Raw genomic sequence first — 22,664 nt, forward strand, 5'->3', positions numbered from 1 at the left:
CCCTGCACACGGCCCTGCTCCCGGGCAGACTGCTGCGTCTGGGCTCATCGCTCGTCCCAGAGCAGAGGTGTTGGAGCCGCAGGAACTTCCCGCTCCCACCGCTCTCTGCCCCCTGCCCCCACCAGCATGGTATCAGCCAGACTTCTCGAGGGGCGTGGGGCACTTCATTCACAGCTGGCTCCCCGCCAGCCTGACGGCGCTGGCTGGCTTCGCTTTTAAGCCCTATTCCAAGCTGGCATAGACTTTCTGTTTTGTTTAAGGAAAAGAAAACAGAATAAAACCCAGAAGGCAACGCTTGGATTAAGGGATGCCTATTAAAAACATGTGCAAGAGATCCAAATCCGGTAAAGGAAAAGGAGTGGGGGACGGCAGGGGGAAATTAACTTTCTACGATGAATCAAAAGCTAGGAGCGGGCAAAGCACCAGAATCACAAAGGGTAAAGGTCAGAATGTGAACAAACTGCCTTTGCCTGGGCCCTCCTCCCCTGTGGAAAGCAGTGTGACCTCCCGCCCTGGAGATGCCATGCTCTAGTCCCCAGGCACCCCCACAGTCCTAGCTCAGTCCCTGCCATCCCTGCTGCCTGGGCTGCCCACCCCTCATCGACCCACGCTCAACCATTCAGCCCTGGCTCACATGGCTCTGGAACATTCCCTCACCACTCCAAGCGTCAAAGCCACTTGTGTCCCCCAAGGTTAGTTCCCTCAGGCCCAAGATGGCAGGCTCCCCACACCTGGGGCTCCAGTTCCAACCTAGCTCCTTAAGGGGGAGGACAATAAAACGAGGTGTGCATGGACAGCAGCCCCCTGCTCTTCCAGCTAAGACCAGTTTGCTGCAGCCAAGACCAGCGGCTGCCTTGCTGTCATCAAGACGCCTGTAATTTCTTAAGCTTGAGGAGATCAGAGCCCGAGGAGACCATAGCAAGAGCTCTATGTGGCAGCGGGAAGACACCTGGAACCAGCCAGGCTGTCAGCTGGACCACAGCCTCTTTCAGGGAGGAGAGGAAGAGAGCTTCCATGAGAGGCACTCTGGGAACTGTCACCTGGTCCAGCTCCAATGTAGCCGCTACCCCGGAGGTGCTCCCTGGTACCTCTTCTCCATCGGTCAAGACCCCTTCCCAAATGTCTCCCTTTAAAGCAAGAACCACTTACTCACCGTCAGGGTCTAGCTCCTTATCTTTTTCCTCTTCCCACTTCCCTTCTCCTTCCCCTCCATTCGGCCCAATCCTTGGCTTCAGGGCTCAGGAAAGCCCAGGTGACTCATGGAGCACGATGTGGAAGCACAGGCTTGTCACCTGCTCACATCCCTTCCCTGCAAGACGGAGCCGGCTCTCCCCAGAGCCTGCCTCTGACAAGGAGCTGAGCTGGCGGGCAGTCACTCATCTGGGCCCTACCCCGTCACCAGGAGTGGCCTTGCTGTGGCAGGAGCCTGAGTCTCTTGCCCGGAGTGGGAAGGAAATGAGGAGCGACCCAGATGTCCTCTGTTTCCTCTCTTCCCACATAATTGCTTTGCAGGAAATAGTCCAATGTCCTGAGATGTCCCCATCCTTCCCTACTGTCATCTTGCCTTTTACTTGCCCTGCCCATACCACTGCCTGACCTCAGCCCCCACCTTTCCCCGCAGGTGCTCCGAGGGTGCCCTTGAACTCCCAACGTCACCTCAAGGCCTCTCCTTCCTACCTGCTCACTGGCCTCCCACCCCTCTGGCTGCTGGACCCAGCTCTCCCCTATCCCCCAGCCTCTTCCCCAACCTCCTCCCTCCCAGGGCACCCAATCAGTCCCTCTCTGGCCTTCCTTCCTCCTCGAGCTGGGTTTCCCTTTCCCAATTCACCCACTCCCAGGACTTCAGCCGGATCTCTGTCAGAGTTTCCAGGGTGAGATCCTACAGATGGCTGATAGGTTATGAGAGCAAAGTGTTTCAGCAGCGCTCAGATGCGGGGGCGAAAAGTTTCCAACCAACGGGCCTCCCTTGCACAGGGCTGCTCAGAGGCCTGCCCACGTGAGTGCCCTGCGTGCCCAGGGAAGGGAGGTATGGGGTGGGGGGGCTTACGGCACAGGTTTCCAAACTCTGGTGATGACAAAACCCTGTCTCCCTGACCCCACTTTGGGAAAGGCTGCCCACAGGCTAATGGCTTCCAAAGTCAGCAGGGCCAGCCCCGGCATCTCTCCGGACGGCTTGGTTGTGTCCTAGACAGTTAGACATCGGCCACTCATTGCCACCTTCCCACCCAAGCCCATCCCGGCTCCTGGACGTCCTGCCTCACCAGCTTCCCAGTTAAAGTTGGTCAATAATTGCCTGCTGATTCCGGCCCGGGGCCTCTCTCAGTGACCCTCCGAGCCCCGCCGCCATCCCTCCGAAGCGTTCATCTTGGTCTCCTTCAGTTTAACAGCTTTCTAAGGGCAGATTTTTCTTTTTAAATCTGGGGGCCTGGGGTTTGGCCACCAGCCATTTCCTCTAGCGTTTAACTTCTATACAGTGGCCAGGTTAATCTTTATGAAGCTGCCATCTGATAACCAACCACCCTTCCCCCAGTGACTTCATTCGTAGGCAAGAAGGGAACCACTGAGCATTCAAGGCTCTTTGCTCAGTGCCGCCACTGCATCACCAGCCTCATCTGCCGCCCCTCATCCCAGCCAACCACAACAGTGGTGTCCTCTGAGCTCCCCCTTCCCTTTCATGCCCTTCCCTCTACCCGCAACGTCCTTCCCTCCTTCTCCGCCTCCCAGCGTCTCACCTGTCCTTCCGGGGACAGCTCACACCTGTCACCATGACTCTTAAGTTCTTCCTAACTGATCTGGCACTTTCCTCCTTGGCCTACACAGTTTGCCTTCTGCCCACTCCCTTGGGGTCTGGCACAATGCCTCACAGGGGGACAGAGACCCCTCCCACCACTCCCATCAGATTGTGAATGCCCACATGGACTCCCAGTATCTGCACATACTGGGAACCCAGCAGACCTGACTGAACGAATTCCATAGGGACACAGGTCAGCCTGGGGGCAGGTCTGCACTGGGATGCCATCACTGTCTCCTTTGGACCCTCTGGCTATTTCAACTGCACCTACTTCTCGTTTCATAATTACATTTACTCCTGTCTTATTGATTCCCCACAAGGCCATAGTATCTTGATGGCAGGGTCTGTGAGTCCTCCTTGAACCCCCCGCCCCACCTGGACTGGCAGGAAGTTCCTGGGGCATCAACGAGGAAGGAAGAGAAAGGCTGGCGGGCAGGGCTCCCACTCCAGCTCTTAAACCTGAGACCCACCCTCAACGCCAATAAGTGCCCTTCTAGAGCTTTGTCCTGAGGAGGAGGTGAGGACAGGGGAGCTGGTCTAAACAACGCAGTGAGACTGTGTCCTGTTGCAGACAGAAGCACATGCTCTGAATCCCAAAGGCCTGAGTTCGAAGCTTCTCCATTTACTTGGCAGGAGTGAGGAGACCAGCCTGCTCCTTGGCTTCCTAATCAGGCAAGTGAAGAACCATAGTACTGCCATCGTGTGCAGTGGTTACGAAGCCTGGGTTAACGTGCATGAAGCGCTCCAAACACTAAGTTGTCAAGAAATGTTTGCCATCATCATCACCTTCATCCCTCCCTTCCAGAGAGGATGCCTGGAGTCCGTGAGATTTTCTGGGTGGGGACGAAGCCAAGAGTTTTAAAAAGGTGAAGGTAGGGGGGTGGTTCTGGGGCCCCACAAGTGGACAGGAAGCACTGATGTCTCACGACGAGTCCTGCCCCTGACTCATGAGCTGACTCGTCCCCCACCCATGCAGGTGTTCCCAGCACACCGGCACCCACTCTCCCTCTACCCGGCCTGGGGGGCTGTTCCTGCCTTTGGAGAAATGACCGAAGCATTCTCAGCCCTCACCCAAGGGGCCTGAGGAATGGGGCGGCAGAGAGGGAGAACTGAGTCCATGGGACACCCCTGCCCCAGGTCCAAGTTCAAAAACCATCCTGTTGTCCTGATCTACCCAAACTAGAAGGGAATTCCCAGCAAGCTACCACTGGGACAGCTTTCATTCTGAACCACTGAGGCAGCGCGGCTTCCGAGGCAAGGGCCTGCTCAGGGTCTGCGGACTCAAGGGGCTGCCTTGGCCAAGGGCCGGGGGAGTAGAACGGCCCCCAAATGAAATTTAAACCAGCCAACCTCCAAAGCTGGAAAACCAGAGTCGGGTTCAAGATCCTGGCCTTTAATTTCTCAAGTGTTAACACAGCTTCTAGCCTTCAGAGTTTGTTTTTAATAACTCAATCGGTCCTTTCACATCAGGAATGTGACCTTCCCTCCGCAAAGCCCAACACTCACAGTGATATTATTTTACAAAGATGTTAGAACAGATTCGCCCAAAGTCCCATTTCACACTGCCCACTTGTCAGCCTCTGTGAAAGGGGTTTCAGGCATCTCCCGAGGTTCTAAATGCTTTTCTTCATCTGATGCTATCAGTCAAGGCCTGGAAACAACTGGGAATAAAAGCCAGACCAACCTCCACCCCATTCACAGAACTTGGATATTAACTCTTTCTTTTCCCAAACCTTTTTTCACAAACCAAACCCCAGCAGTCAAGGCCCAAACAAAATCAAACTCACATTTTCCCAAAACTACCAGACCAGCACATTAAAAAAAAAAAACAGCCCCCAGTAAAGACAGAGTGGAAGTTCCATTTGCCCTGAACCCTTCAGCAGGCCCCACTCAGGAGCAGAGGGGCCCTCCTGGAGCCCAGAAACTGCCCTCACACAGAAATCATGGTCCACCTGCTCTAAAACATCAGAAGACAAGGCAAGAGGAGAGAGGGAGCGTCTAAATACGGAAATGCCTTTACAAAGGAACCAGAAAAATTAAAAAAAAAAAAAAATTGGTGGACAACTGTGATCACCACTGGTGAGGCACTAATACAGACCCGTGATCCACAAACGTTGGAAGGACCATAACTAAACAAGAACAGTGTGGGAGGGTGAGGAGATGAGGGGCAACTGTGCTCACGCTTCCCCACCCCCAATTTCCTTATATCAAATAAAAGGCACATGGGCTGCCTGGGTGGCTAAGCCAGTTGAGGATCTGCCTTCGGCTCTGGTCATGATCCCAGGGTCCTGGGATCAAGCCCCACATCAGGCTCTCTGCTTACTGGGGGAGTCTGCTTCTACCTCTGCCTCCCCTCCACCCTGCTTGTGTTTTCTGTCTTTTTTCTGACAAATAAATAAATACTCTTTTAAACACTAAGTTTAAAAAAAAAACAAAAAACCTTAAAAGTACATAATTCTAAGATGAAATACTAGGATAAAACCCCAAGTCTCTCTTGAAATCAGTCAACAGAAGTCAGGGGGCCAGAGTCCACATGGCCGTCCGTGGCTTTGCATCAAACCACACACGAGTGCTTGGCTGACCACAGCTTCTCGGCTCCTGAGCACAAGGTTTGGGGGATTTTCATTCACTCACGTCTGACAGCCACTCAGAGGAAATACAAACCCAGCACATGGTCCCCTTTTTCCTGCCACCGCTGCTCTCAGGTTACTCTGTTCCGTGGGTGACCCCAGAATCACTGTAACCAGAAACCTGACGGGCTGAGCTCAGCTGATGGTGGGGGTGGGGCGGGGGTGGGGGAGAGAGCCTCACGCTCAGGGCCCCCTCCCCACACCAGCCTCCAGCCAGGGCTGCTGCTAGACAGGGAGATACTTACCCAAATTATTGTGCGCTGGGGACATCGGATTCGGGGATAGGTTTGGAGAACCTGCGAGGTGAGACACAGTCGTGAGAACTAATAGAACATTCTTGACTTGGGAGAGCTGAATTCCTGAACGCCTGCCTCAAGATGGGGCAGCTCAACCCAGTCCCTGGGTCCCAGTCTTTACCTGAGGCACAAATGGATAATCAGATAACCTCAGAGGTCTCTCCCAGGACTCAATGGTCTGAGAGTCCTGCCCAAGCCCACAGTGCAGGGCCGGGAGCTCCCCTGCAGCTATGCCCCCAGGCAGATGAGAAGGGCAGGGAAGGCCCTCTCCCCAGCTTTGCTCAAAGTCGCAGGCAGCCAAGCCTCAACCTCCTGCATAGCAAGGCCTGCAGCTGTCCATCCCAAATGCAGCCCCTTCCCAGGTCTCAGGAAACGCAGCAAGCTGCCTCAGATATCCCACAGGCCTCCAACCAGAGTGACATCCGACGTGAGGCATGATGGTTTCTGGGGAACGATGTCTGAACCTACCCAGTTCCTTCCTGTCCTGCTCGCTTCTCTCCACCCCCTGCTCCCAGAACAGAGAAAACCGCAGGGCACCAGACAACCCAGCGGATGCCTCTCCCCGGAGCAACTTGGCTCATCCCCGTGTCCCTGCCCCCAGCTGGGACAGCCTGTAGGAGGCGCAGCCCCCAACCCCTGCCACCTGCCAGTCTGCCTGCAGAGGTGCCTGGAGCTGTTAAAGGGGTGTGTTCCTGCTCCCCAACCGGGCTGTAACCTCCCCGAGGGTGAGGGAGGAGCAACGGGCTTCTTTTCCTCCTCCAGAACCCAATCCATCAGGGGATGTGGAAGAGCCCCGGGAAGAGGCAGAGTTTCCAAATTGGCCCCGGAGTCCAGGCCTGTGCCCAATGTATCAGCTGTGGGGTTTTAGCAAAGTGGTGTAACCTCTTTGAACCCCGATTCCCCCCCCCCGCCTTCAGGTATAAAATGCGGATAATAGCATCCACCGTGTGACCTGCAGACGTGAAGGGCGGTCACGCGGGGACAAACGGCTGCCCGAGACCGGCACAAGGAGGGCGCCCTGTAAATGCTTTCCTGTTTTGTCGCAGCCCAAATCAAGGCGGCCTGAGGAAGGCCTGGCCTGGACGGGCCCGTGTGCACGTCCTGGGGGCCACAGGGCTGGAAAAGGTGGTCCTCAGGCCCCAACAAATACACTACCACATCTCCGCTGCCAAGATAGCAACTTGGCTGGTTTCCATGTGAACGGCGAGTCGAGAACAGAGGATAAGCCAGAGACCCCATCCACGGGCCGGGGGTCCCTGAAGCCCAATGTCCACCTCTGACAGACGACGGGCGCCCCCAACAGGGCCCCGCGGGTATACTGATTGCGGGGAGAGGTGGAAAGAGAAGCAGACCGAGCACGGGGCAGAAAGGAGGGCAGGGAGGGGCCGAGAAAGGAGGGCTGAGGGGGAAAGGGGAAGGCTGCTCATTCGGTGCCTGGACCCCCCCCACCCACTGCTTCGGCCGGTTTTCTTTCACAACCGTAATCATTCTACGCACAGGAAGAAGAGCAAGGAGGGGAGAGAAAGAAGTGAGGAGCCATGCGGCCCCCGGGAGATGCTGCTCCGCCAAGGCCCGCGCCAGCACCTCAGAGCGGTGAGCTTGCAGCGGCCGCTCAGCACCAAGTACAGGAGGCCTTTGGCGCATTCCAGCTGGGTCCGCGCCGTCCGCCACTGGAGGGGGGCGTGTGCTACCCACCACATGCCACGATGCCCAGGCTAGGGAGCCGGCAACTAGGTTCATGGTGAATGGGCACATCTCCTTCCTGCTTCTTGCGGGAGTCGCACACCCTCCCGTGGGCCGCGTGCAAGGGCGGCCGGCTCTGCCCCCCACCATGGCTCTGTGTGGACCCGGCATGCCCGCTCTTGTTGGGACGGACATCTGCTCGGCTCCCTGCTCCTCCTCACCCCATCACACACCCGGCGAGTGCACAGTCTATGTGGCTGGCCGGTGGGCTTCGGTTCCGGGAGCCAATTTGGTCCCATAACAAATGACGTAGGACATCTGGAGACAGAAGGGCTGGGTCCCTCTTGACAGGAACACCTCAGTCACGTTTGGTCACTACACACAGATCCCCAGCAAAGACCCTGCCTCTGCGTGGGCTCTCCCGATCTTGGGTGATGGAGCCCACCCGTGCCAGCCAAATGCCAGCAACACCTCACGGGGGGGGGGGGGAGACGGATGGGAAGCTCTGCCTACAGCCCAAGGGGACTCCTGCCCTCTCCCAAACCCCGAATGACTGTCCTCCCACCTCTCCCCGCTCTCCAGCAACACTGAGCTCTCCTTGTCCCAGGAAGGCACCAGGCTGTCCTTTCCACGTGCCCCAGGACTCTGCCTGGCATATCCTTTGCCTGCCCCGATGACTTGGCCAACATTTGCCCAGTTCTAAGACTCAACTCAAGAGACACCTACACGGGGGCGCCTGGGTGGCTCAGTGGGTTAAGCCTCTGCCTTCAGCTCAGGTCATGGTCTCAGGGTCCTGGGATCAAGCCCTGCATCAGGCTCCCTGCTCAGCAGGGAGCCTGCTTCCTCCTCTCAGCCTGCCTCTCTGCCTACCTGTGATCTCTCTCTGTCAAATAAATAAATAAAATCTTTAGAGAGAGAGAGAGAGAGAGACCTACACTATGAGGCACTGTTCTGCCCCCAGGGCCTCCCCACTTGTGCCCCACGCCCTAGGGGCACAAGGCAGATCACAACCTGCTATCTCCCTTTCAGGCTGGGAGCAGCTCAGGCTCACTCCTCTATCCCCAGCACCGGGCACACAGAGGTTGCTCTGTAAACGCCTGAGAGAGGGCTGGAGGGATAGCGGGATGGAGGAGAGATAGGCACTGGGACAGGATGAAGACTCTGACCTGCATCCATGCTGTGGTTCATCTGGTGGTCACTGGTCTCTCCATCTTCACTCAGGTAGCCAGGGGGTGGGGTTTCTGGGAATCGGAAGGAAGGTGGTTCATTAAACGGCCTCCAGTGTTTGGCTTGGAGAACCCCGCTACACGCATCACACAATCTCTGCCCGAGGCAGGTGCTGCAGGAACACAGCTCCAGGGCAAGGTCTCCTGGATCCTGTGATCATCACACCCTTCGACCCCTGGCTCCTCATCTGGATGGGGACCACCTCTGTTCACGTGGCCCCGACTCCCAAGACTGACAGGCTTGTTCCGAGAGCCTCTGCCAGACTAAGTGCTCCCCACCCTGGAAGGTCAGATGTAAGACCACCCCTCCAAGGAGGCCGTGGACTTGCCTCAGTCTTGCCCATCTCTGTCCTCCCAAGGGCAACCATCTCATGGTGCCCTTTGCCTCTGCTGTCTACTCCTGCAGGGACACCTTGGTCTTTGTCGTCCCTCTAGGGGCGGTCCTGGCCTCCCTAGGCAGCTGCAAGTTCACTGACAGCAATGACTGTGATCTAGTTCTCTGACTGACCCTGGACAGTGACTGAGCTCTCTAAGGTTTGCTCAGTGAACACACTGACCTACCGCCAGGGACCAGCGCCACCTGTGAAGGACCTGGAAAGGCTGGGTCTGTAAAGGGGTCTCTTGGAACGCTCTGCCCCAGAGCACAGGCCTGTGGTCAACCTCAGCACTGCGCTAACTCACTCAGTGTGAGAGGCTCCCTCCAACCAGAGAGCTCTGGCTCTCAGAAAAGCAGGCGGCAGGATTCCTGTCACTGGGACCAGCCCAAGCACCGGCAAGCAGTTTTCCTGGACGCCCCAAGGGCTGGTGATTCACACCTTATTTGCATGTAAATGAGGGGCTTCTAAAAACATTTGCACTCTGACAGCCGAGCCCACTTTCTGCCCGTGCAGTAAAAACTCCAGCCGGCAGCAGCTCCCGCCCAGGCTGCAGTCCCCCCACCAAGCTTACTTACTTAGGGCCCCGGTTCTCCGCACTGGCCGCCCGGCCCTCGGTTCCCCCACGGCTCTGCAGGCCCCCAGACCGTCGGGGGATCCTGCCCAAACTCCAGCCTCTGCCGCGAGGGCGGTGAGAGAAACAGAGCGTTGCTATTTCCGCTTCCAAAATAAATGACTGCACCGAGCCCGGGCGGAAGGGTCACGCCGCCGCTCCTCGTGCCAAGAAAAGCATCGTTCGTGAGCGGGGAGCCAAGGCCACGGGTCCTCTCCCAATGGGTGTGCGGTTCTGAGTCAGGGCCCTGGGGCCAGCGCTGTGTGCAGGGGAGACGGGGCCGAGGGGGCCAGGAGAGCCGCGGGGGGTTGTTGGGGGGACGGGAGGCAGGGCCCCTGGTAGCCTACACACCCTGGCGCCTACCTGGAATATTGCTCTGGGGCTCGATGCCCGCGGGGAAGTTCGTGTTCTCGGGGATGGAATGGCTGTAGTCGTCCAGCGGGGGGAACTCGGCCGGGATCTCTGTGTGGCGTGGGACCAGCACAGGAGGTAGAACTGTCCAGAAGAGCAGAGGTGGGTCAGTGTCAAGGCTGGGCTGGCACCAAAGCCCTCCTAGTGTCGCTGGCCCACCGGCACAGTGGACCCGCCTCCCCCCCCACCCCCAGGAAGGGGAAGGAGACACTGGGCAGATAGCTGCAGACCCCCGGAGCGGATTAGCTACAGACCCCTGGGATGGGGGGGGTGGGGGGCCTACCTGGGGTCTCTACCCTCTGATAGTGGTAGGGATTCACGCAGACCTCGTCCTTCTTCATGTTGAAGGCGAACTCACACAGCTCCATGGCCCGCAGCTCGTGGTGGCTGTGCAGGTCGGGCCATCGCCACAGGCGGCAGTAGATGACATGGGGGAGCCCCTTCCGATGGGACACCTGCAGGCGGCCATCCAGGGACCTGTACAGATGGGGCGAAGAGGAACAGCAGAGTGGATTGGGCTAACATTCTCCCTGACATCGGCCTGCACTGCTGCTCCTGGAAGCTAGCTGGCCCAACCTCAGGAAGCATCCCCCCCCCCCCCGCCGCCCCATTTCTCTGAGCTGCACAGGGCCTCAGGATCAGAGAATCCTGTTAGGGCTGGCAGGGGTCCCAGGAGAGGAACACAGAGGCCCACCAAGGAAGGCCAAGGGCCTCCCTGGGCTGGCAGGGTGGACCTTGACCTCACCAAGCCCTGGAGTGAGTTTTCCAGCCCTCGCCGCCCCCCCCCCAATATGAAGGGAATGGCACTTGACTCGTGTTCTGAGCAGGTCCACGGGCCGGGCTGAGGTGTGCAGAGGGGTTCAGGCCTGAGCAAGAAAATGGGAGTTCAGGTATGTGCACGTGTGAGGACCACAGGGATGTGGAGGTGACGAAGCACAGGCTGCATCTAACCCCTCCCAACACGCAGTCCCTTCCCCCACATCAGAAAAAACGGGAAAACCCCTTTCCCTTCTAGCTGCTATTTGTGAAGAGCTGGGAAGGAAAGAGAGCAATGGAAGGGAATTTCAAATGGTAAGAGCCTACAGCAGCAACCTCTCAGGAACCCCCTTTTGGTTGAGGGTGTCACCCAGGAGTCACTGCCCACAGAGTGCTCCTAGTTCAGAGCCAAGGCCTGAGGCCTCCAGCCGGAGCTGAGGAGAAAGGGAGGCCAGCTCTACACCAGGCTGAGTTCTGCAACTGTCCCCCGCCTGGCTGGACCAAACACCACAGCCAAGGGGCCTTCCCTGTGCAAACAATCTCTTCTGTGGTGACCCAACGCCCCCACCTCTCAGGCCAGGCCAAAGCATGGGCCCCAGCAGCACAGGGCCACTGAAGTGGGTTAAAAGGAAGACTCTCAGAGGCTTCCCCAACCTACTAAGTCTGATTCTTCCTCTTCATAACCCGCCCCCCTTAAGTGCATGAGAAAAAAGGCAGAGCGGGGCGCCGGGCCTGCCTGCTGGGAGCCCGGGAGTGGCAGGCACAATCCCCGCCAAGAGTAAGGCAGGGACATGGCAGGCTTCTGAAGATGGTGCCCCGTGTCATACAGGTGAGGAGATCCTGTTCACACAGTCCTTTCTTTAACAGACATTTTATGAGCTCCTACTACGTGTGGCACAAGGGACACAGTGGGTTGGGAAGAGATGTCATAGTCAAACAGACCCCAGAGTGGTCCCTGCCAATGGACAAGACAAATATTAATAGAATCATTCTACGCAGCTACAATCACCAACCGTGCAAGGATTCTGAAGGAAAAGTGCAGGGAGCACATCACCCCGGGGACCTGGTTTTATTAAAGGGCTGGATAGGGTGCCTCTGGGGTGGGGATGGTTGGCCTGAAAGTGCAAAGGACAAGGAAAACTAACCAGGCAAAGGTGCGTGGGTGGAGGGCGTTCCATGTAAGGGGAAGGTCGTGTGCAAAGGCCCTGTGATGGTGGAAGTTATGGTAAGGAGGGAGAACAGAAAGAAGGCCAGAGAGACTGGGGAGGAGAGAGGGAGAGAACGGGGTGTAAGATGAGGTAGGGGAGCGGGCAAGGCGGGCCTTGCAGGGCCTTGGGAGCCATGATAAAAGGTTCTACCTTTTTCCTAAAAGCCAAGGAAGTCCCTGAGATGTTTCAGCTGAGATGTTTTCAGCACACATGCGTGTGCACGAGACTGGCCCCGTGAGACTTGGCAGCCCGGACAACACCGGGGACCGTGGGAGTGGACAGTGACTTGGAGGTACATGTGAATAAAGAGGCACATGGCGAGACGACTTTCCCTATAAGAAGGTCCAGGCTAGGATCCCACCGCTCAGTGGGTGCAACTTTCCCTAATAGCTGGGTGGGGCCTGTGGAGAAGTGTTCACAAGCTCTCCCTGCCCTCGGCCCCCACCACCCAGGACTGAGGGCACCCATTTGCCTGTCTAAACAGAACCCAAGGGCAAGCCTCCAGGGAGGGCTGAGCCAGATGCAACCAGAAGCACCCACCGAGGGGAAAGAAACAGAAGTCCAATCAAACTCTCTAAGCCCCTGGTCTGGGAATGGGGAGGGGACAAAGGTCAGAGCAAGAGTTAGTTGCAGGGACAAGTAGCTGCTGACGAAGGGCATCTCCAAGGATATAATTACCTCCCTCCTGTGGGGCCCCAACCAAGGAACCCCTCCAGCCAAAAAACAGTAATTACCAGGCAGAGCAAGAGAGGGCAGCCTGGGACTCACCTCCCACCACCCCCTGAGGCAGAGAAGGAAGACTATAGGATATGGAGTCATGCGACCTGGGGTCAACAAGAGGCTCTCCTCTCCCAGCTGGGAGGCTCTAGGCAAGTCATGAGGTCTCTGGGACTCTTAGCTACTTCGTCAGGAAAATCCAAGTCCCCCGCCCCCACACCCCCCACGGCTCAGTGTCCACTAGAAGCCCTAGCAGTCTCTCTCCACGGGACAGCAGCCCTAGGGCAATGGGGTGAGTGACCAGGCTGTGGAGGAAAGAAAGGGAGGGTGGGAAGGGATGAGTGGGGACAGGATTCCTCAGCTGCTCCCGTTCTCTTGCAAAGCCACCGAGTGCATGCACATGAGGACAGCGACCACGGTCACTTGGTGTTTGAAAAAAGCCCGAGCTAAGAGCCAGGTGGACACCGAGCAGCCTCTTCCAGGGGCGGCCCTAGAGAAAGGCTCAGGTGGGCAGTGAGTGGGGGCTGGGGCTACGGAGGGGGCCCCTCAGCCCCCACCTAGCTGATTGAAGGGGATGACACTCTTGTTTTAAAGCTAACCATAACACAGGGCAAGAGCAGGGGTGGTGGGGGGTAACCCAAGAGAAGGGTCTTGGTTTCCATGGGGCAGACGGCCCCAGAAAGTGAGCACGAGCAGAAGCTCCTGGCAACTCTGTATCTGGGCCAGAGCCTTTAGGAAGAGAAGGGGGAGGGGACAGACCCTCCCACACAGCCCTGACCTCAGAAACCCCCAGAACCAGGACACTCGCGGCTGGCAGCTCATTCCCCAGAGACAGGACTGGACCCAGGACATCACACCAGCTCGGGGAGGACCTGTGAGGGGGGAAAAGGGCATGGAGAGGGCACACATGGGAGGGCCACGCAGATGTGCAGCTCGGACACAATACAGGGGCCGGGGCCGACGTCTGAGTGTGAGGTGGGCGGTGATGGGGGAGCTGCAGGTTTCTGCCGCTGAGGGACAGGAAGGGGCATCGAGGTGGCAAAGGGGGACAGGTGCACTCCACTTGTAGGTCAAGAACCTCAGTCTGCTCGTCCCTCATGTCTTCCTTTTTTGCATTTCATGGCTGTGTCCTCTCAAAAATAAAGTGCTTGGCTGTCTTCTCAAAGGGTTGTGGCATAGAAGGCTCCTGGCGGAGAGGAAAGATGGGGAGAAAGGTATGGGAGACAGTAAAGGGGAGGGGTATGGGAGACAGTAAAGGGGTGGGGTATGGTAGAAGAAGGTAGTGGAGGGAAGGAAGAGAGGAGAAAGGGAGGGGTGAGGAACAGATGAAGAGGGGAGGTAGGAGAAGAAATGTCCTTCCATCACATACAACAAACTGAGAGAATGCGTCTACCTCTGTCCTGCCCAAGACAGCCAGTAGGAGACGTGCGCAAACCCACTCAGAGCCGGCCAAGTGGGAACCGACTTTGGAGTGGAGTGAGCGGAAATCAAGGCACCTCTCAGAGGAATCCAACCAAAGGTATCCCATGTGCACCTCAGAACCTGCCTGGGAAAGACTTGGGAATTGGGGGTGCCATGCACTTCTCCAGATGAGGCCAAACACAGGAGGATAGCCTGAAAGTCTATGGAAGAGACGGGCAGGTCAGCTCGCCTCCCTGAGCCCCCCAGCTAGTGAGAAACAGGTCTGCTCTCTGCAGAAAATGAACTGGAGAGCAGGGCTCCAGATGGGACCATGAAGGCACAGCTAGGGTCAGGCAAGGGCTGGAAACAGAATGTTGTCGACTTGCTCACGCGGTACCCAGGATGGTGACAGGCAGGCGTGTCCCCCCCCGACCCCACCTGTTGGAAACATTAAACAGCTCAGCCCACAAGACACGCAGTACTGACATTTGGGGAACCCCCAACAAAATGGCCCTGTTGCTGCCAGCTTACCCTACAGGGGGGCTCACCTGCCAATGTCAAACACGGAGCATTCAATCTGCTTTTTACTGCTTCACTCGTAAATACGAACACACAGCCAGAAGCCTCAACCATTTCAAGAAAGCCTCCAACAAGAGGCACAGGGACCGAAGTCAGTGGGGGAGAAAAAGGAAGTCTCAGACAACGCAGGGAGCAGAGAACCTTTCAAACATAATGAAACGAAAACTAGTCTCAGGGAGACAAGATATTATAATCCTAACACTGGAACATTTACAAACTATTATAAAAAACACTTAGAAGGACGCCTGGGTGGCTCAGTTGGTTAAGCATGCAACTCTTGATTTTGGTTCAGGTCATGATCTCATGGGCTGTGGGATCAAGCCCTGTGTTGCGCTCTGCGCTGGGTGTGGAGTCTGATGGGATTCTTTCTCTCCCTCTGCCTGTCCCTCTCCATATGCCCCCCACTGCTCAAAACCAAAACCAAACAAAAAAAAACAAAAAAGCCCTCTTGGAAATAATAATATGATAATAAATAAATAATAAAAATAAGTTTAAAATTCTGGAAACACCGGAGTTTTTTCAATTATATACATGATTTACCACTTTCTAGAAATCAAGGGAAGCCCAGTAACCAAGGCAGTGTGATAATGGCAAACCACTGGGAAACACATCAATGAAGCCTAACGGAGCCCAGGAATAGTCACGTGTAAATGGACAGTTGATGTTCAACAAACGACAAAGACCATTTAGTAGAGACAGGATTGGCTGTTCTACAAACAGTGCCAGGACAACTGGATATCCGTATGCGAGACAAATGACCTTCAACCTACACCTTGCACCCTATACAAAAATTAACGGAGATGGGTCCTAATACAGAGCCTGAAACTACAACCACAGTAAGGAATCTTGGTGGCCTTGGGCCAGGCCCATGTGGCTCACACACCACCACGTCCAAAGCATATTCTGCTAAAAAAACAAAGCTCACCAATCGGACTGTCATCAAAATGTAAGCTCCTGGTCTTTGAACAACATCGTTATGAGAATAAAAAGCCACAAGTTGGGAGAAAATATCTGCAAAGCCTCCATCTGACAAAGGACCTGCTTCTGGAATAGATCAAGAACCCCGAAAACTCAGTATTAAGAAAACAAACAACCCGACTACAAAAACAAAAACAGGTAGAGGAATTGAACAGACACGCCACAAAAAGATATAAAGATGGTAAATGAGGCACATGAAATGATGCTCGACACCACTAGTCATCAGGGAAGTGCGAATTGAAACCACGATGAGACACCCCTTCGTAATTGTCCGAACGGCTACAATTAAGGGCCGGGCCACAGGCTGGTGAGGGCAGGGAGAGCCTCGTGCTGCAGATGTTGCTGTTGGGCATAGATCACGGTGTAACTATTTCGGAAAAACAGTTTGGAAGTTCAAAATAGTTCCTCAAAAGTTCAAAACATCAACTTCCCACACGATCTACTCATCCCACTAAGTGCTTCCTCCCCCAGGAGAAGTGAAAGCAGCTGTCCATTAGGAGACTTGTGTGCGGACGTTCCCAGCCGTGTTACCAGTAAGAGCCCCAAACTGGAAGTCACCCCGTGTTTCTCAACAGGTGAACGGACAGACCAGGATCTTTCCATGCCTAGGAACGCTCCTCAGCCCTAAAAACGATCGATACACGCAACACAGACAAATCTAAAAACAGTTACGCTGAGCGAAAGCCAGCCAGGATTCGGTTTCTGCCACATGACGGAGTAACTTAAAGGAAACATGCCAGCTTCTCCAGAGTGACAGAAAACAGATCAGTGGTGGCCTGGGGGTGGGGCGAAGGGACGGGAGTGGGGGGCAGGTTAGGGGCTAAAGGTTATGTGGACTATTTTTACAGCACAGGCGGCTTCCCAGGTGTAGACAGAGGGCAACATTTCTCAAGTTGTTCACTTTAAATACATGCAGTTTGTTGTATGTCGATTACACCATTATTCAAAAAAAAAAAGAAAGAAAGAAAGAAAAGGCAAGAGCTTTGGGGCTTCAGACTTGGATAAACCTGGATTCAAAGACTGACTGTGCTCGAGAACCGTATAAACTTTATCAAATTGCTTCAGGTCTTGGTCTTAATTTTTTACCACCAGAAATGTAAACCCCTTCATTCAATTGCCAGAAAGATCCATGGATCCTCAGTGCAGAATGCCTTTGGGAGAGAGTTGGACACAATCAAGGTGTTCTGCTGTCACTATTGTTTTTGGCTCTTGTTACTTTGATCGCTGGGACAGTGCCTGGCAAAGTGCATAGGAGGGCGCTCAGAAACCCCAGCCCCCTCCCCGGCTTGGACACCTGGGTCCATGGCTTTGTTTAGACCAGTGCTGCTGATGTCTGCAAGTCTTCTGTGCTCCTCTGCTCGGAGCAGCACCCCCACAGTGCTGTGCAGGGAGTGGGGGGACCACGGGGGCAGGGAGGGGAGGAGGGCAGTGCGGCTCAGGCCAGGCTTGTGAGGACGGCACACCAATATGATGTCCGAGACGCCAGGGTCCTTGCCTGGGATCACACAGCCGTCTGCATCAGGCTGCCGCTAAAAACCAGCCCTCTTGGCTGCCAGGCTGCGCCCTGATGGCGGGGAGACGGTCAGACTCTCCAGCTCACGAGCACGTGACCACCGGCCTGGCTTGGCAGGATTTTCCAGAAGTCATCTGGTCCATGCCCCTGCTTCAGGGCCACTCACTTCTTCTCAGGCATTGGCCGCGACTCCTCTTCCTTCAGAGTCTGGGCTGCCCAGAGCCAGCCCTGGTGGTGTTACTTCTCCATCCCATTCCCTCCGTCCCACTTGAAATCCTCCCTGATGCTTGCCACAGTCAGAACAGTGAATCAGGCGTTTCAGCTGCTGGACCTGATTTAGCTGATGTGTCCCATATACGCCCTCCCGAGCTCACGGGGCACCGGTCCCATGTTAGGTAAATCCAATAAATAGGTCTTAATTCCGAGCTGATGTTACACCATGAACATGCTCTGTTGCAAAAGAGGGCCTATTTACGACCTACTCTGCCCCCTGACCCAGCCCTTCCTTGTAGCCCAAAACCAGTGGCTGAGGCTGAGAGCACTGTCCCAGGAGCCGGCCTCTGGGCCTCCTCCCTGTTGATGACGGAGATCTCTTCCCACACCCAGTGGCTTCCTGAGACTTGGAGAGACCTCCAAGTCTTTCTCCAGCAACCCTCTCCAGCTCCCCTGATAGAGGTTTTAATCCTTAAATATATTCTTCACCAGCCGAACCATTTCCTGTGGCAGGAAATTAGGTTTCCTCCCATTGGCTCCAAGTGGGACCCGTGAAGTGTCCCAAAATGGTGGTGGGAGCCAGAGCCAAGGATGTGGACATGCCAGAGCCCAGAGATGACGGCAAGGCAGAGTCTGCCAGAGTGCTCCTAGGGGACAGGGTGGGACTGGGCCCACTGCCTGCCACGGGCCATTCACAGCCTCTGTCCCCAGTGATCTGCAATGCACAGCCACCTGGGAGCCCCCACAAAGTACAGGAGGATTTGGACATGGGGGTCCCGCAAAAGACTGGGAGCACAGCACGTAAGTTCCAGAAACACACCAAGATCGATTCTGCACGAGCTGTGAGCCAGGTACACTGCTATCATGTGAGAATACAAAATATGGCTACACCCGGTCTGCCCAGCCTCCACCTAGCTCGGAACTGAAGCGGCTTGTCCAAGTCCTGTACCTGCGCAGGACGGACCCGGGATTCAAACCCAGGCCAGCGCTGAGAAGTTCAGGAGAGGGAGGGTCAATGGGGCTTTTTCTGCTGTTCTATGCTTGCATGCCTCTCAGGGAAATGGGCCTCTTACCAACCAGCAAATACTGACTGCATACCTCCCACAGGCCAGGCAGCAGCCGAACAAGTGAACAAAAAGTAGATTTGTTAACACTATCCTAGTTCAGTCAAAATCGATTTTGTTTAACACACGCGATACTAACCTTTCCAGCTTCTCCCAGAGATAAGCTTTCTTTTTTTGACCTGCCTCTTGAGTCGCAACAGTAATACCAGTGACAGAAGTTATCACTGCTACTCCTGTATGCCAGGCACCGTGCTGGTCTCAGAATGAGTTAGCCACCTTTTCTATATCCATGCCCTTAACTAAATGGCTCCACTGCTCCTCCTCCCATGGGTAGAGTGTACTTCCTAGGCCCTTGACTTTGGGCGCGGCTATGGCCTAGCTTTGGCCCAGGGAACATGAGCAAAAAGGTCAAGAGGCATTGTGCGTTTCTGCTTGTCTTCTACTTTGCTTCGAGAAGAGCTTCCCCCGGAGAAGTTGCCGCCCCCCACCTGGGCCCAGGCTCTCACACAGCGGGGAGCAGACTGAGCCAAACCTGCACAAGGCACCAAGCCCTGGTGAGCCACAGAAGCCCGCGTCAGCACCAAGATGGCTGTTTTGACCTAAGCTTCTGGAGTGTTTGTTACTCAATGCTAGCTGACTGCTACGCCAGCACGGGTATTCCAGCTACACCTGCAAGTATCCTTATTATCACATCCTGACGGGGACACAGAGCACTGACAAGGTTTCCCAACTTTGCTAAGGCCCCGGGGTTAATACAAAGTGAAGTCAGACAAGGTGACACTCCCTTCTGTAACTCTAAATGGGGCATCATAGCTTTTTCCTGACCTTGAAGAGGACACAGAGAGAAGACGTAACCATCTCAGAAAGACATTTTTATTTGTGGAGGACAACCTTCTCTAGGCTTTCAGAGCCCATTAAATGGGAACTTACCACAATTTCTCAACTACCGCTCTTTTCAAGTGGTTCAACTAGTCCATTAACCTCAAACCCAAACCTTTGGTATCCACAGCATCTCAATCTATTCTCTACCTTTACATTCCCCCCCCCCCGAAAATATCTGCTATATCTTAGTGTAGGAAAAAGGGGTTGTTTCCCATCTTGGGGTTACCAGCTAATACCACAAACCCACACCCACACTTCCCTGAACACAAATGCTGTGGCTGACAGGCCGGGTCCATGTGCTCTGACCGTGCCCTGCATTCCCCTCCCACACTAGCGGGATGAGGCCTCCCCTTCCTCCCTTCAACGACAATCTAGCCAGCCACGAGCTACAAGTCCACTCACATGCAATAAAATCTTTACACTTTTCTTCAGCTTTGCCGTCTATGTGGGTTTTCTTTTTGTTTTGTTTTCCTGGTACAAACTAAAAGCAAGGCTTGAGTGACCTCGGCTTTGGGTTAGGTGCTCACTCAGCAGGCCATCCAAGAAGGCAGAAAACATTCTGGAGACTTCACAAGGCTCCCAGCACTGGTTCCGTTAGGCCTTTGGGCCAGAGTGGAATGCCTGAGAGCCCGGCTCTCTGCTGCTGCTTACCACGCCAACATCAGAATGCGCTTTCCTCTCTTCTGTGCCACGGACGGGCCTGGAAGTATTTTGAGAGTGCAGCAAATGCAAAAAGCCCAGAAAAACCTGCTGCTGAGAGGGTCAGTGGATTTGGGGGTCCACCCAGGATCCATTCCCTTTGACAAACACAGCTGAAATCAAAGCATCTTTTGTTCTGGGCAGAATTTTTGCCTGGGAATTGGGGGGGTAGCTTATGCAGGGTCTTCTGGCTGTGGAGGACAAAGCACAGAGGCCCAACAATCAGGGAACAAAACCTGAAAACCCACTGTAGAGAATTACCCACAGCTGGGACTTGAGAGTTATCTTGTCTAATCCTTTCCTCTGGTGGCTGAGGACACAGAATGGTGGACTGAACATCGCCAGGCCACTCAGCACATGAACACAAAGTGAGGCGCTTCCCCCAAGCAGGGTTTCCCTGGAGCCAGGCTCCCAGCTAATGCACTGACAAAGTCTGTAACGTGTACAATTCTACTTTCCCACCCTGGGAATTCCAGCACTGTGAAATGTTCTTTGTTGTACTGCATCTGAAGGGGCCCGAAGGTCTCTCTCTTCGGGAGGACTCATGTTCAAACACAGGACCTAGCCAAGGCTGACTCCAGTGGAGACAGGATTCTGTCTTCCCGTGGCAACTTGCAAAGGCTTGAAATTACACAAACGTAAAAAAGCTACCAACAAACCAAGAAAATTGAGCTGTCTGCTGAATACACTGTTCCCAGACATGTGCAAAGTTGTCTTGGGTGGAGTTTAAAGAAAAGAAAAATTTCTGACATCAGCCTGACCTTGTCATTTGGGGCCATCAAGGAGGAAGCTGGCTTGGTGAAGTGTGCGCTGGGTGGTGGGTTCTGGATAACTGAGGTTTCGCTATGAGCTCTGCCACATGGACCACACGCTCTTGCCCAGTTTCACGTGTTCTCAGTAAGTTCTGAAAGTAGAAGCTCGTTTTTGAACATTCCACTTTAGACTGGCCTGGGAGGAGCTCAACACAGGATTTCACAATCCTCCACACCACTTCCACCAAGGACAACTCAATTTCCGTGGGAACCTGCAAATGGGCAACATCCGCTGCTTCAGGCTGTCAAATCTGGTGACCGCCCCATAAAGGCCCAGGCCTGGGCCCCCTGTGCCTTGCCCCAGTGTGGCAGCTAGCCTCCTCTTCACGTCTCCGCCCCTTACGTAGGGTCCCCTCCTCTCCCTGCTAGCCTGCCAGGGTAGGCTGCTCAGGTCCAGGACGAGGACCACAGGCAGATGAGCCCTGACAGTGAGCCCCAGAGGTTGAGAGAACCTTCTGGGCAGACCCTCAAGGCAGGAACACCTCTTCCTGCCGTCTGCAAGGGGCTGGACCCGGTGGGAAACACATGAAGATCATGGGGGAACTCGGGTTCTTCCTTCCTCCTCAGGGGCCAGGGCTGGACACAGAATGCATGCTTCCTGGGGGGAAAAAACTCCAGAAGGCTGGTGTGCGGAGAAAGCTCAGCTTAATCATGATCATCTAAGCACACGTAGACCAAGAACTTTACCGCACGTGGCCATAAAGTGAGCCGGGCTGCTGATCAGTTTCAGCTCCCGCCATGTTTGGGGCCATTTGATTCTCTGTTGTGTGTGTGTCAGGGGCTGCTCTCTCGACTGGAGGGTGTGCAGCAGCACCCCCAGCTTCTGTCCATAGATGCTACTCCCAATCCCAGTTTGATAACCAAAAGTGTCTCCAGACATTGCCTAATGTCCCCTTGCAGGCAAATTCACTCCCCTGGGTCTCCTGAGAACCTGGGGGTTAAGGAAATCCTCTGGCCCAGGTCAGGCATGAGGGACAGAAGCAACTTCTACCTCAGAGCAGGAGTCTACCTGGCACTTCTTCCTCATTATCTCACTGGATACAGGGGCCCTGTGTGGCGGGTATCCTCACTTTCACTTTCCAGGTAAAAGATGCACGTGACGTTGGGGGACTTGTCCAGAGCAGCAAAAAACAGTGCCTGGCCTTGAATCTGGGTGTCACATCCCCAAACCCAGTTCCCTATGATCTCAAAATGCAGTGTTCATTGTGTTAGAATTAACAGATTGTCCTTGGGCTCTGGTGAGACAACTGTGCTTGTCCCCTCCCTTCCCCCCTGTGCAAATAAAGTCATTAAATCTCAGCCGAGGAGGAGGAGGAAGAGGAGGTTGCTTTTGAAATCTTTGTATTTAACAGCTTCGGTGTTTGAAGTCCCCCCCACCCCTTGCCAAGCACCAGGTTGATGGGGGCTGCTTTTTCCGCTTATCCCCAGGATCATAGAAACTTCAGGCCATGGAAGACTCCAGAGATCTGGGTTGGTCTCTGGTTACTGGAAGAAGGGGAAAGAAGAGTTCCCAAGCCTCGCAGAACTTTCTGGAAGGCCATTTCCCTCTGCCAGTTAACATTCACTCAGAGTAGAATTAAGCCCAAAGATCGTTTGTTTATTTTTAAAGAGCTCACTCAGGAAATTCACAGCCCTTAGCGCTGTTCTGACGGCCTCAAGGCAAAAAGTACACTTGAGCCCAAGTTTTATTACAACCCCCATCCCTAAAGCTCACCTCATAAAACACAGGGAGCTTGAACTGGAATCATAAATCCAGGTGTGTTTAGAAACCTCCTCTTATCCTACTGGGTGCTTCTAGCCTCAGGCCTCCTACAGCTG

At 54.8% G+C, this 22,664-nt stretch overlaps 1 protein-coding gene across 4 annotated transcripts in view; it reads right to left on the reverse strand.

The window, feature by feature from the left end:
* SMAD3 (SMAD family member 3) overlaps positions 1 to 22,664 on the reverse strand; it is a 116,366-nt gene that overhangs the window by 15,618 nt on the left and 78,084 nt on the right. For all 4 annotated transcript variants that reach the window (XM_044231368.1, XM_044231370.1, XM_044231371.1 and 1 more), the window contains exons 2-5: positions 10,308 to 10,501; positions 9,977 to 10,108; positions 8,567 to 8,641; positions 5,667 to 5,717 (exon numbers count right to left, since the gene is read on the reverse strand). In XM_044231368.1, the coding sequence (XP_044087303.1) occupies positions 5,667 to 5,717; positions 8,567 to 8,641; positions 9,977 to 10,108; positions 10,308 to 10,501 (452 nt within the window). The remainder of the gene's footprint in view (positions 1 to 5,666; positions 5,718 to 8,566; positions 8,642 to 9,976; positions 10,109 to 10,307; positions 10,502 to 22,664) is intronic.

This window comes from Neovison vison, chromosome 13, assembly GCF_020171115.1.
Source record: "Neovison vison isolate M4711 chromosome 13, ASM_NN_V1, whole genome shotgun sequence".
Lineage (NCBI taxonomy): Eukaryota > Metazoa > Chordata > Mammalia > Carnivora > Mustelidae > Neogale > Neogale vison.